The sequence below is a fragment of the Periplaneta americana genome, chromosome 6 (assembly GCF_040183065.1).
Source record: "Periplaneta americana isolate PAMFEO1 chromosome 6, P.americana_PAMFEO1_priV1, whole genome shotgun sequence".
In the NCBI taxonomy this organism is placed as follows: domain Eukaryota; kingdom Metazoa; phylum Arthropoda; class Insecta; order Blattodea; family Blattidae; genus Periplaneta; species Periplaneta americana.
Genome location: NC_091122.1, coordinates 250,559 through 265,299, shown reverse-complemented (window position 1 = coordinate 265,299; position 14,741 = coordinate 250,559). Strand labels below are relative to the sequence as shown.

Below are 14,741 nucleotides of genomic sequence, written 5' to 3'. Positions count from 1 at the left end.
GACATAAATACAAAATGTGTTACACTCAATTGTAATGAAGGCTAGTATGTTATTTTAAACTAATTGTAAGACTCCTTAAATTAAACATAAAACCAAACCTTTTGTTGTACATATGTTGACGACAGCACACAATTGCTAACTGTAGTTTCTATTATATTGTAATGCAGAATCACATTATAAATTACTGAACAACGTAAAATTGTAAGTTCTTTTGGAGGAGACCATAATGTTCGAGTGTTCGAATATTTTGCAGTTGAAACAAATTTCGTCTTGTTTCCTTTGTTTTCAAAATTTTTTAGTCACACAACAGGAGCTTCATGGGCCACATAATAAGGACCAGACAACTTGGATATGAACCATGTGTGTCCAGAAATTGCTACTTCAGATAAATTAATCGTGTTCTCTACTGAATTATGCCTCCAAACAAAAACTTCTTCAGATACAAATTTTAAGGCATAAAAGGTTTTCTTAAGATTGGAAAGATTCTGTATTGTAGGGTCTTAATAGGCCTAATACTTCACATTATGTAGATATTTCCACGAATTTAGAATTAATATTATTTAGCGAAAATAATGGCGAGTTTATCTTTTTAAAAATTTTCTGCAGAAATAGTCTGAAATTTACCTGCAGAATTCATATTTGTATCTTCCACAAATAATTTAAATCTGGGTAGAACCACCAAAGGATCATTCTTTACAAGAAAATTATTAATAATGAAATGCTCAGAACATTGGATTGTTTTCTCGTGTGTCTGTGAGAATTACTGGAAATACAATTTAGAAGCCAGCTCTGTATGCAGGGTTTAATAGAATGAAGTTTTAGAACTTCCCTTCAACGAGTTGGAAAAGGCATTCACTAACAACAGAACTATTCATTAGTTGACATGCATCGTAAATAATGTATTCAGAATCTCTGGTTTTCATTAAGTCCATCATTTTCAAATACCAATTTTTGCAAATAAGAAAACAAAATATAAAACTGTTATTCATATTCCAATAACATAAAGAGGGATGAACAGAACAGTATTTGAAACAATTAAAATTTGTTTTGAATATTTGAAACTTCAGCTGCTTAAATCGCTCTGTTTATAAATAAAATCAGATATATTGCCTTCCAGGATTGAAGAGCCTTTGTGCATTTTGAATGAAGGTTTTTTTTTTTTATTATTTGGATGCACAGCAAACAGTTTAAGTAAAGTCTGTCTTTTAAATGATAGTTCAAGGAGATTAACTGCAAATGCAGGATGATTGATTACATCATAGAAAAAACTAATTAACACTAAACACATGAAACATGCAGTCAGAAAGTGTGTGACCACGTTTGTTTCATGGCGAGTAATGATACTGTAATTTGGGTTTCCGTGTAGGAATTTGAGGAGTTCTTGTGTAAGATGACTTAGAAGAACTTGGCCTGTTATTTTGCCCTTTCACAGGGGTTAGAGAGACAATCCAGGAGCATCTAAGTTAACTGGTTTAATGCCCTCAAAATTCTTAGCAGCTCCCATGATCATCGTTGTTCTTATCAAAGTAAACTCGCATCTTAACATCTTGTGGAAGTCGCCAGTGCCTTCTCAGTGTGTGTCTGCATACATGCATGTATTCTCACAGCTAAATCAAATAATAGTGATGTCAAGTCCATAGGTTTTGTTCAGAATGATTCATATTTTGTGTTGCAGATCTCTGAGTCCGGCAGTCAGGATGCGGAGGAGGTGCTGAATGCCCTGAACGTACTGGACCTCGATGAAGGCCTCTCAGACGACAGCTTACTGATCCTGCCACCTCCAGATAGGGAGGCCACCCCTGAAGATCCATCACTCTCTGCTTCTGTGTTGGAGGGCAGTTCGTTATCATCAGAAGTGGAGGCTTCCGCTGAAGGTACTAGTGAGGAAGTTTCTGAAGCCAACGATGCCCTTGACATTGAGGCGGGCCAGAGTGCAGAGCCAGAGCCGTCCACCAACGCTGCAGACAGCAGCAATGAGAAGAGTGAGGATGAAATTGTCGTCATCGATGATGAAGAGGGCAGCAAACCACCTGAACCACCTCAGCCAAGTGTGGAGACGAACACGGCTAGTTTAAATGAGTCGCGCGACTCGGACGTGCTCCTGCTGGACGAAAGCGAGTCCGGGGCCGGCTTCGAGGAGCCGATGGTGACCGTGAAGCACCGCAACCCCATCCCCATCGAGACTGCGGTGGACCCCTTGAGCATGGAGCCGTTGCAGCCGGAAGACTCTTCCCAGAGTGAGGCGGCAGCAGACGAGGAGGACACCGGTCTGACAGGCGCCATGCTGTACCGCTGCGGCTATGCCGCGTGCTCGTTCACGGCGGAGGACTCGTCGCAGCTCAAGGACCACCTGCTGGTGTGCGACCTGGCGCGCGCCTCGGCCTGCCTGGCCTGCAAGCACTGCCACAAGCAGTTCAAGTACGCCTCCTCGCTGCTGGAGCACTTGCGCACGCACGGCACCAGACGCTTCAGCTGCGCACTCTGCAACTTCCGCGCACCCGTGCCCCAGCAGGTGGCCAAGCACCTCAAGCAGAGGCATCGCATCAACAGCACGCGTGTCGTGCCCCTCAACCCGCTGATGTCCGATCCAGAGACTGACATGTTCGTCGTGTTCCCCAAGGTGAGAAAGAAGATGGCAGCACAAGGCTGTACTGTGATTTGATATGTCTTCCATTGGTTTCTAGCTGGTTGGCCTCCTGTCAAATGGAGTGCTGGGGGGGGGGGGGAGTGGGGTGAAGGATGTTGGAGTATGGTACTCGTGCTAGTGCCAAGGTCATGAAATCATGGAGTTCTTTCTTTGTGCCCCCCATTGCATCTTCATGGTGTTCAGAGGGGATCCTTTACCTTACCCAGAAACACAAGCATGATGATTTGAGATGGACATCTGTCTGGGCTACCAAATAGTTTCCAAAGGACAAGCTTCAGGGCAAATTTTAATGAATGTCTTCAGATATTTTTTCTATTGTAGATATTTATGTTTGTAACTTATGTGTAGGCCCATAAATAATATTACACGCACTTAGGCAGCACTAGCTTTGGTTGCCAACAGTCTTTATTTACGTCGTTAATGTTTCGTTCTGTTGTCACAAAAATTTATAAAAACCCCCCTGATGTTAAAAACTTTATTTCTCCACTTTTTTTATATTTTGGTATTTTGAATATGAATACATTCTCAGTATGAACTATGTTGTGTATATTCATAAGCCACCGAAAAGAATACCACTTGATTGGAAACAAAAACCAGCCTTATGAAACACTTTCACTTTGTAGTGATGTAGTTACTTGTATTGATGAGGCATTAAGATGAAAATTCAGTTTCTTTTTTCGAGCAATAAACAAAAGCTACTTGCTGTGAAGAACTGTGTCATGAATTGACAAGTCAGATTGGATGAAAGAAGTAGTGGAGCATATTTAAATAAAAATAACACTGTGGTGAGTCATGTGATGCATTTTGAGTGTGCTCTTACATTGTTCTGCATTATAGCATATCTTAATCACCACACAATCTATGAACATGGCCCTAATTTCCCAGAACCATCCTTTTGAAAGCAGGGGTGTTTGCTTGTGTTCTTCTGAGAGAAGACATTCTAAAAAAATCTGACTGTGAAAAATATTGGACTAGTGAGTCCATTGCCAGCTCACCCTGATTTTCGGCGGCAAATCATTGTAGTCTTTCTGAAAATTCAAGTGACTACTAAGATGGAACCAAATCTCATGAAATGAAATGAAGCAGTGGGTTGGGATTACCATCTGCAGTCCTACTAAATACGTAGTCATTCACAATAATTCAGATGTTTTGCTGCATCACAAATGTCACACAACAGAGAATGGAGTAGACAGAAACGAGCCGTTAATTTGACTGCAATTTGTTGTCACAATTCCATTGCTCCTGGAGTCTTAACAGAAGGATGCATTTACAACAGAATCTATTGTCTCCAGTTTGCAACCAAACCCTAAATACTACTCTTATCTGAGATGTCAACATTAGGAAGCATCATAAAAAAGAATTCCCATATTTCTGTAAAGGAGCCAATTTGTACACGGATTTCCACTCTGCAAACCTTTTGTTGCACAGAGTACGGCATTACAACGCTAACTGCTCAACTACCAGCTAAATATCGTGCTGCATAAACTAACTGCCACGGTGGACACTTAAGGAAACCTATGAGGAGAAAGGATGTGTTACTCCGTAGTTTGTGTAGTAATTACTGGGTAGCCACGCAAGTGTAGTTGGTATCTTTCACTTACAATTTTGGTTTGCACAGTGACGATTCCTTCATTGATTGATTGATTGATTGATTGATTGATTGTACTAGTAAGACAGACGCATTGAACTGAATGTTTTCTATAATACGAATGTTTTCTGCCAAAGTCGTGTGCCAAGCAACTGTGAACACACACACTACATGTGTGACTGTTTCCTCACACTTTCGCATGACATGCAAAGCTCACAGTTCTAAGATTGCAGTTGCAAATGTTCTTGTTGGCAGCCTGTGTGAAATATTGCTACAGTTATTGTCATGTCCGTGAGTGTTTCTTTTGTGTGTGGCATTGCGACTTGATGAGATATGGTAGGAGAGGAAAAGGAACATCCTAATGGTGTGCCACTGCATTACTTGCAGGACAAGGGTAAAGGAGGACGTGGAGGTAAGGGCATGAGTAAGGACATGCAGGACGCACGCAGCAAGACTGTGTTCCTCCCAGAGGAGGTGGAGCTGCTGCCCCGCCAGGCCATCTACACGCGGCCAGTGAGCTGCTCCACGTGCTCTTATGCCACCAAGGTGCGCAGCAACATGGTGCGCCACCTGCACCTGCACACCGCCAGCGTGCCGCCCAACAATGCGCCTGTCAACCCGGTGCCGTGCCTGCAGACCAACGAGATGATGTTCGACAAGATGGCCAACCTGGCTGCCAGCTCCCAGATGAGCGTGGCCGCTGCTGCTGCCAAGTCCGAGACGCCCTCAGGTCAGTCTTAAATGAACATACAGGTTAAATTATAAGAAATCACAGTAGATTACTAATATACAAACTCTTCGTCTTCCTGACAGAAGAAAGTATTGTCCTCCCAACAGATATCTCGTTAAGACTGCAGACAAATGAGCTATGAAGTTCAGGCAGCCGGAGAATGTGTCTGGCAGTTTTATGATGATGGAAACATCTACTCTTAACTGTTGTTGTTGTTGTTGTTATCTAATGCCGGGCTTTGGCAACGAAGCCATTAGCGTTCTTGCTCTCCAATATTTCTCTGTGGTGGATCCATCAGGTAGAACTTCACAGGTTATGAGATGATCTTCAGTCATTTCTTCTTCTTTGTTGCATAGAGGGCAATTTGGATTTGTGTAAATTCCTATTTTATTAAAGTGTTTGGCCAAATAATCGTGTTCTGTAAGCAGTCTGAATTTTGCTACTGCAGATTTACGTGGGATTTCTGGAATAATTTTTTTTTTTTTTTTTTTTTTTTTTATTAAAATGCTCCATTTTTTATCTTTGGCTTTGGTACATAGTGCTTGGTTTTGCTTGATTTTATATTTATTTTTAATTAGTCTTTTGATGGATGTAAAGGGTAGGCTTGTATTTGTATTCTGAATTAAATTGGATCCTTGTCGATTTTGTTTGGTCGCCATGACAATTAACATACCGCCAGATTGCTAAATCAATTTGCATAAATTATATTTTCTTGTACCATTAATGTTGCATTGGGTAACTGGTACACATTCTGTTGCAGGTAGAGATTTATTGTATTTGCTGGCATATAAGATGCACCTCCCCCTTTGGGGGGGGGGGGGAAGCTCAATGAATTTAAAGTATTTCAAATGTAAAGTCTACTTTATCAAATATCTAATCTAACTAGGAAAGAATGCCTTTTAATCTTCTTCGCCGAAACCCAGAAATTCATCTGCAGAGCTACATGAAGAGTTACTTGAAACTTCTCCTAAATCACAACGTGAGTCCTCCTGATACAACAAATTATTGTCCTCTGCACCATCCAGTGCATTACTGGTGCTACAGCCTGTTGAAGTAGCTTTACGGCATGGCCCATCTTCTTTTCTCTGTAAGTGTCCAGTCACCTGCTTCTTAGAGGTTTTAATTATGCTAACTGTATTTATGTTGTTGTTTTCTAATGCCAGGCGTTTGACAATAAAGTCATTTGACCTCTTGCACTCCAGTATTTTTCAAAGATATTATCATGACCAGCCACTGAAGCACAGATTTTGAGGTGTTCCGAATCCATTTCTTGGTTTGAGTTGCGCAATGGACAGTTAGGGGACTGATATATTCCAATTCTATGCAGGTGTTTGGCCAAACAATCATGGCCTGTTGCCAATCTAAATGCAGCTACAGACGATTTTCGTGATAAATCGGGAATTAACTGTGGATTTTGATGCAGAGAGTTCCATTTTTTCCCTTGGGATTAAGTTATCAAATTTTGTTTGTTGAAGTCTAAGTATGTAGATTTAATAAATCTCTTCACAGAGTAATACGTAGATTTAGTAACAGGTCTGTAAGTAGCAGTGCTGCCCTTCTTTGCTAAAGCATCTGCATTCTCGTTTCCCAGGATTCCACAATGGGATGGTATCCATTGGAATACAATTCTTTTATTGAGTGATATTAATTGAGAGAGCATTTTAGTTATTTCTGCTGTTTGAGATGAAGGTGTGTGTTTAGAGACTATTGATAGAATAGCTGCTTTGGAGTCTGACAATATAACTGCATTCTTAAATTTATTGATGTGGCATAGAAGATTCCTGAGACTTTCACTTATTGCAATGATTTCTCCATCAAAACTTGTTGTTCCATATCCAAGAGATCTATAAAGTTAGAAGAGACAGCACGTAACACCTGCACTGGCACCTTGTTCTCTGGAGATCAAGGATCCGTCGGTGTATAAATGAAGCCAGTTTTGTGGAGGGTATCTAATATTAATTGTCTCTAAAGACAATTGTTCTAGTATTTCAGTGTTTACTTCTGATTTCAGTATTTCTTCTGTTAAATTTAGATTATATTCCATATTTAATAGAATTAAAGGGTTTGGTTTAATTTGTAGGTTTTCTTTTAAATTCTGGATATTGATTTTCTGTTTTAATTCTTGAACAATGGATATGAAACTTTTTTGAGTTTTCAATCTACAGAGAGGACTGCATGAATGCCAATTGTTTCCTGGTAATATAATAAGTTTTTCATATTGAATCAGTGCTTTTTCTTCTATTGTCATTTTGATGCTGTTAATATTAGTGAGGAATCTCATAGAATCTATTGGAATTGTTTTGATTCCACCAGTAATGAGTCTGAGAGCTTGGTTTTGAACATATTCTATTTCGTTTATGAAAGGTGAAGTAATTAAAATTTCTCCGCAGTGTCAGCACTGGCTGTATAAACATTTTGTATGTAGTGTTCAAAGTATTCCTAGAGCATCCCCATTTCTTTCCTGCTAGTCTTTTTAGAAGGGAGAATCTTTTACGAGCTTTTTCAGAAATGTATTTCAAATGGTTACTCCATGTTAACTTACTATCGAAAATAACTCCAAGATATTTGGATTCATAAGTCCTAGGAAGGTGTATTTATTTATTTTTATTTTATTGGGTTATTTTACGACGCTGTATCAACATCTAGGTTATTTAGCGTCTGAATGATATGAAGGTGATAATGTCAGTAAAATGAGTCCGGGGTCCAGCACCGAAAGTTACCCAGCATTTGCTCATATTGGGTTGAGGGAAACCCCCGGAGAAAACCTCAACCAGGTTCTGCTGTTGTGTGGGTGGAGGATAATAGACATGTGATTTGCTTATACCGAGTGTGCATGCGTGCGTTCTGCATTGCAGGGAATGTGGCCTTGACCAAGGAGCTGAAGTTGTACATGCCAAAGTACGTGCCAGAGCCTGAAAGGTACGTGTGTGGGGCAGTGGGCTGCACCTACCACTCCTGTGATGAAACAATGCTCCGGTACCATCTGCGCACGCTTCACTTCGATGAGACCTCGTACAGGTGAGCGAAGATGGGATTCAAACTGGCCGATAAAATTCTTAGCAAGGAAGCAAAGCTCTCTCCATGACAACCAACATATTAGCAACAATAAAGTCCATATATTCATTCATTTATAACTTCTTCAAAAACAACACATTACAAAGAAAAGCCTACAATTTAAAATTAAATTTAAATATCGATAATGTATACCAGACAAGAGTAAAAATATTTTATGTGCTCTTAGAAATGATCACCCTTCACCTTGCTTCATGGATAAAATCTAATTTTACTCTTTTATACTATAAATTACTGGTACTATTATTATGAATGGAAAACAACAATATAATCCTGTTTTCACAGATTTCACATACAACTCCCAAATACATAACGTGAGAATTCTCAGTACAAACTACAGCCCGTGCATAACAGCAGCAGAAATACCTTACTACTGATATCGTCAGTCTTCAGCTCTATGCTTGGGATCATCTCTGCATATTTTATTATGCATAATTACATTTAATCAAAAGTAGCCTGTTAAATACTTTACTTTTCTAACACTGTCAGAGTTGAAAATGTGTTATTGAAAAAAAATAATTCTAATTCTGTGGAGTAAATCTCTCTCTCCCTCCCCCTCCCCCTCCCCCCTCTCTCAAGTATTGAATGAGCTTCGTTCATATTTATTATTCAATAGTACATTTATATCTAATGTATATATGTGAAATGTTGAGAGCTTTTAGACGAAAAATAACATTTGCTGTATACGACACCTGAGAGAAAAGTATCACCAACAATGATTTGTTCTAAATACAGTGTGGCGATTTTTTATTATACGAGATAAACAGAAGGATGCTACAGTTTTCATTGAGTGACATGTTTTCAGCATGTGTGATGCCGAGCTCTGTCTGTTTGTCTATGTGCAGCAATTACTCAGGTATTGTGTTTGAACGACGTTTGTTCATCTTTGGTGTATGCTAGTCCATTCTGCAATGGCCATCATCATTACCATCTCCGTGATCATCTTTTTTTTATTATTTTAGCCCTGTGCCTTATTTGTGAAGATCGAAAAGAATAGACATTCCCTGAAAGCAGGACTGCTTGGTGATGTTGCAGGTGTCCACACTGCCCAGAGTCGCTGCCACCAGACCATCCGAACCACGTGGTGCCCATGGACCGCATGACATCCCACCTGAAGATGCATGACAACCGCCTGTACAAGTGTTCGTACTGCATGTACCACCACTTCCAGCGCCATTATGTGGAGCGACACCTGACGGACAAGCACCCGGAAAAGCGACCTTTTGTGCACATTGTCAGGGAGCCAGAGATGGATGGCACGGCTGCCAAGCCCGATGCAGTGCCCGGTGCCACTGCAGAAGCAGGCAAGTCGGCATGAATTAATGTGTGTTAAATAAATATCTCCTTCTAATATGCCGCCGTCATTCTTTTCAGTAGATAATGGAGATTTGAAGAGATTTTTGTGATTTCTTGGGAAAGAGTTTTTAAAGAAACTATTTGAAATGTATTGCCTTGAAATAAACAAAAGTTTTGAAACTAAAGGTGCACACAATAGTGAAGTTGTACAGATGTGAAGCAAAATCATTACTTAAATTCTCAGAAAGTGTCAGTCAGTCTGTCGTCTTTCTTCAGAAAACAGATTTTCTGTATTGTGTGCAGAGTCTGCTAAGTCTTGCCTTTACTTGTTTATATAATAGTGCTATTTAGTGCAGAATTACTGTACTTTGCGATTGAATACAGCTGTTATGGCAGATAACATAAATACAGAGTTTTCAGTTTGATTCTTGCTGCTCGGTGTCAACTCTTGCTTAATGTCTCATTCTCCAGTTTAAAAAGATCTTGTGTGCCATTTGCCTCGGCAATGTCCTCAAACTAAAGATGTTTTGTATTGTTGGGATGATAAATTGAATATGGCTCATTTTGCAAAGGAAGTTGAAAGGATTTCTTTATTGTTGCAGGTGTGAACATGCCGTGGCAATGTGGGCTCTGCACTTTCCAGTGTACGACTCGCTCTGAGGTGCTTGACCACACGTGGACTGTGCATGGACTCAAGAGCCAGTTCAAGTGCGGCCTCTGCAGCTACCGGTCGTCATCAAAGCTAAGCTTTGACTCTCACTTCGCTTCAAAGCACCCCACAGTCGCTGGCGTCGAGATGGTGCATGTGTACCGCAAGGTTTGTGAGCATACTGTTCGGGCAGACGTCTGAAAATTAGCTGCAGTCAAATTTCTTTTTGTCTCTCCCTTCCTACAGCAGTACGTGTAAGTCAATACGAGGCTGATAGTGTTAAATCAAAACTCTGCCTACCCATTTCTTTATGGAATGCAGTTAGAAAGTTCGCAAGAGTTTGTGTAATTTTGGTTTTCATAATGATATCGAGAATTTTGCTGCTTTTATCGAGTTCAAATGTGTGTCTGTGCGTTTTTTTTTTTTTTTTTTTTTGCCCCACCCTCATTTCGAGTTTTGTGTATTCTCTAGTGAACCAATATTTTGCTTTCTTTAAATTCCACACATTTTCCTGCTTCGTATTGTAATAGTGTTGGGGTTGTAACTGCTTTTTGTTCATTTCCTGTGTCGGAGATGTAATAGGTCTTATTGCTTTACCAGCCTGTCCTCCAAACTTGGATAGTGCTCATTAAAATCTCGAGTAATTATTGTCTGTTTCTAAATTGATACTTCTGTTGATCCTCCCAGAGTTCATTTCCTTTATTTCTGATGACATATTGTCGTCCATTTCTTTCATTGATTTAATTTTGGCATTATGCCAGAAAATGTAAGACATTTTTATTTAATGTATAAATTGCAAGAGGAGTGGCTATTTAAAAATGGAATTGCATGCACTGTATTCGGAAGTCTGCCCCAACATCAGAAGATTAGGAATCTAGCAGCAACTAGGATCATATACAGAGGTTCAAAAAGCAATGGAAGATAGTGAATGTTTGTGTTGCCTAAACACGTCGAAAACTGAGGAAGATATCTCGAAATTCAGTGAAATTGTACAACATGATCGACATCTGAGATGGAGTAACTGCAGGTGTAGGTCAACATTAACCAAGAGACAGTACATCAAACTTTGCAGTCTATGTTTAAATGTGTGTAAATTCTGACATGAGGACAGAAAGATAACTGCAGAATTATTTGCACCTACTTTTGAAACAAATCTACATCCTGGTACAGTAGTAACAAGTGGCGAGAAATCAAGCAGCAATCGATGTTCAGGAAGACTCTCACAGTTGAAAGTAGTGTTCCTAGTTTTTTCGACATCAGGGACCATGTCATGATTAATCGAGTTCCAGAAGGAGAAGAGACTGATATGTGGAAGAATAGTGGAAGAATTATGTTTACTGAAGTTGAAAATGGTTCAATAAACAATTGCAACACACCGAATGCATTCATTCCACTAGATGTATTGGAGGTGTCGAGAGGACCACTTGCTATTCGTTTAAACATTCAGCTTCTGTCTGGCTAAAGTGGCTTAGGGCAGAGAAATTATATGCATTTCAAGAGTGACTTCTCAAATTTGCAGGCCTCTTTCAGTGTGCAAAAGGACGCAAAAATCAAAATCCTGACACAGTCACTCTTCACTACTTCAAATGAAGAAAATATTGAAGTGGATTAGCATATCATTGAAAGAGTTATCTTGGCTCAGTTATGAATAATAAGTTCGATGAAATGGAAGAAATAAGAAATAGAATATGTAAAGCAAATAAAATATACAGTATTTCTTAATGTTACCTCTTCCCCATCCCACCTCTGTTGATAGACACACTAAAATTAAACTAATATGACTTTGTGGCAGTGAAATTTGGGTTACGACTAAAGAGTCAGAAAATGCAATCAACTGTTTCGAAAGGAAAATTTTAAGAAAAATAATGGAACTTGGAGGTTGAGATAGAACAAAGAAATACTGTATTTGCCTTGATGGAAATACCAGAGCTGTCATGGTGTCCATGGTAATGGGCTGGGCATGTGCGCACCATGGATCATGGAGAAATCCCCAAGAAAATAATGATAGGTCAGATATTTGGCAAAGACTGGTAGGCAGACCAAGGAAGAGATGGCGTGGTTCAGTAAGGTTGTGCTGGGCCACTTGACATAGGTCATTCGGCCAGCCCACATGAAAGAACTTTAAGTACTGTATTAATTTAATGTCCTTAGGGCAATAACGAAAGTGAATGAATTATTTGCAGTAGTTATATGAATTGATTTGTGTGCGATGCAGGTGGAGGTGCCGCAGGTGCCGCAGAGCCCCGTGCAGGACTCCGGCGGGTTCGACACCACGCCCCTGTGGCGCAGAGATATGCAGCGTGTGAGGCACATCCGCGGCATTCTTCTGGAGGAGGAGGGCGACGCCCCCAAGCCTGACATCGTGGACCGTACCAGCATCAATGTGGAGGAAGTGGAAGTGGAAGTGGAAGAGGCAGAGGGGAAGTTCGGTCCCTATGGGAAGCCCTTCGGGGGGAACATGTACTTGTGCACCCTCTGCAATAACTACCGCACCAAGTTCAAGGCTGACTTCCGTGACCACCTGTACAGGGAGCTCAAGTACCACAAGTGAGTCTTGCATAGTTGAAGTTGATGTGTATATACTTAACCACGCCTTATATCAGATGTTGCTGGATGGGAAGCAATGCATATATTTAAGCACAGCGTCTCTAGATAGCCGCTTGCACGTGTGTGTGTCTACTTTCCTCCTTTAGGTAAAGACTGGAAGATTTAAACTTCATAATGTTGTAAACCACACTTTCTCAATCTTAATGTATGGGGACACAGTTAAATAGCAATACTATTCTATGTGCATGAACTTCACTCATCCCATAGTATACACATTACCTGTAAAACAATGCTTTGTGGCATGTTTTAAATCTAGCAGCTACTTTTTTGCGACTTTTTTCTGGAATAAATTATTCGGTTATAGGAATGGCTGCTAAAAGGAATAATAATTGTGGCTGTAACCAAACACTACCCCTGTTACAGGGCAGCTATTGCTTTCCAGATTCTCTCTCTCTCCTTGTGATGTCATTTTGATCTTCTGAATCAGCGTTGTCACACTTAGCACTGCAAATACTACTTTAAAATGTTTTCTACTCACTTTAATTACCGAAATCTGCAATTTTGGTCTTTTTTGGTTGTATTCTGTATCTGTTTATGATGTATGGCATTGGTAAGCTGTAAATTACTCTTCAAGCCTGTCATGTTCACCTCAGAAAATGAATGTGAAACATTTTTTGTGATAATCGTGGTTTTCTGTAATATTTTCTATAGCTGTAATACTGTAATGGTGGGGGGGGGGGGAACCCGCAATATTTGGCACCACTGGCCAAATAGGTGTATTCTAGTGTTGCTGTCATATCACCTTATGTTACGAGAGTAGCCTGTGTAGAATATAAATTTGTCGCATGTAGAAAACCTTAACGGCATTTGTCTAATTAATATTTTAAACAGAATTCTTAAACTGACAATTGCATTGTCCACTAGAATTACTATTTTCAGTTGCAGATGACACTACCCCCTAACCCTGAACAGTGACCTTTTTTGCCTAAAACTTCAAACAGTGTGAGAATTCCATAGTAATACATATCGCAGATGTCAGAACATTCACTGCCCAGTACTGTGGCATTGTGTAATAGCTGTACAATACAAGTCAAGTGCTGAGGCTGTTGTAAACGCATTCATTGCCAAGAGCTTTCCTTACAGCCTGCTGTGAAACCTTTTCAGAAAGACTTTTTAAACTAGCAACGTGAATTCCATGTGTCATTGAAATCCAAGGTCTGTATACACTATAATTATCATTAGCATTGACTTTAAATATACTTACTTACTGGCTTTTAAGGAACCCGGAGGTTCATTACCGCCCTCACATAAGCCTGTCATAGGTCCCTATCCTGAGCAAGATTAATCCAGTCTCTATCATCATATCCCACCTCCCTCAAATCCATTTTAATATTGTCTTCCCATCTACGTCTCGGCCTCCCCAAAGGTCTTTTTCCCTCAGACATTGTTTCAGTGTTGATGGTGAAATACAAACAGTTCATACCAGCGAAATACTTTTTCTGAAACTCCAGAGTGCAAAGTTAATTTTGGCTGAATTAAAGTCAACAATCTGTTTTCTTGTACTATTCAAGGATTTCATGCAGAATGTGAACATTGTTATCATAGCCAACAACATTCAAGATGACTTGTACTGTAGATATGAGTAATTTGTAATACTAGTCTTAGCTGTTGCAAGTGTGTTGCTTCCACTTTCTTATCACTTCTGATATCTCTGCCAAATCCTCTCCTTGCTTTCTGCTCAGAGCTCAAAACATTTCCAGAGAAGTAATCGAAATGGACTTAAAGAGCTTCATGCTTGTATCTGGAATTTTGCTAGCATTTTTTTTTCCACTGATCCTTCAACATGAAGATCTTTCATGTTTTGTAGGAACTTGTGGAGGACTTCGATGAATGTTAGAAATTCTTCATGAGGCATTGTGTGAAAAAATTCTGAGTTCCCCATAGGAGCTCGAATTCGCAGTCCACCGAATTGCCTTCAGCAGCCTCACACAAGGCCAGAACTTCACAGGATTTCAGTTCTTTCTAACACTGATTTCAGAGTTAATCGGTTAAATATTATATTATGCCCACAGAAATGTAAGTTCACAGGTATTCTGTCCATTTTCCCACCCGTGGCTATTAAAACTTCCTTCAGAAAGATCTCCTTTATTTTTCTTCTTAACAAGTGAAAGTGTTTTAACTTATGAGAATTGCTATACATTTTTCCTTTGAT

The 14,741-nt window shown here is 39.9% G+C and overlaps 1 protein-coding gene across 3 annotated transcripts in view; it reads left to right on the top strand.

Moving 5' to 3' along the window:
* Positions 1-14,741, top strand: part of LOC138700841 (uncharacterized) — an 80,884-nt gene that overhangs the window by 58,057 nt on the left and 8,086 nt on the right. For all 3 annotated transcript variants that reach the window (XM_069827189.1, XM_069827188.1, XM_069827185.1), the window contains 6 exons: positions 1,676-2,620; positions 4,623-4,965; positions 7,821-7,983; positions 9,073-9,341; positions 9,936-10,150; positions 12,198-12,529. In XM_069827189.1, the coding sequence (XP_069683290.1) occupies positions 1,676-2,620; positions 4,623-4,965; positions 7,821-7,983; positions 9,073-9,341; positions 9,936-10,150; positions 12,198-12,529 (2,267 nt within the window). The remainder of the gene's footprint in view (positions 1-1,675; positions 2,621-4,622; positions 4,966-7,820; positions 7,984-9,072; positions 9,342-9,935; positions 10,151-12,197; positions 12,530-14,741) is intronic.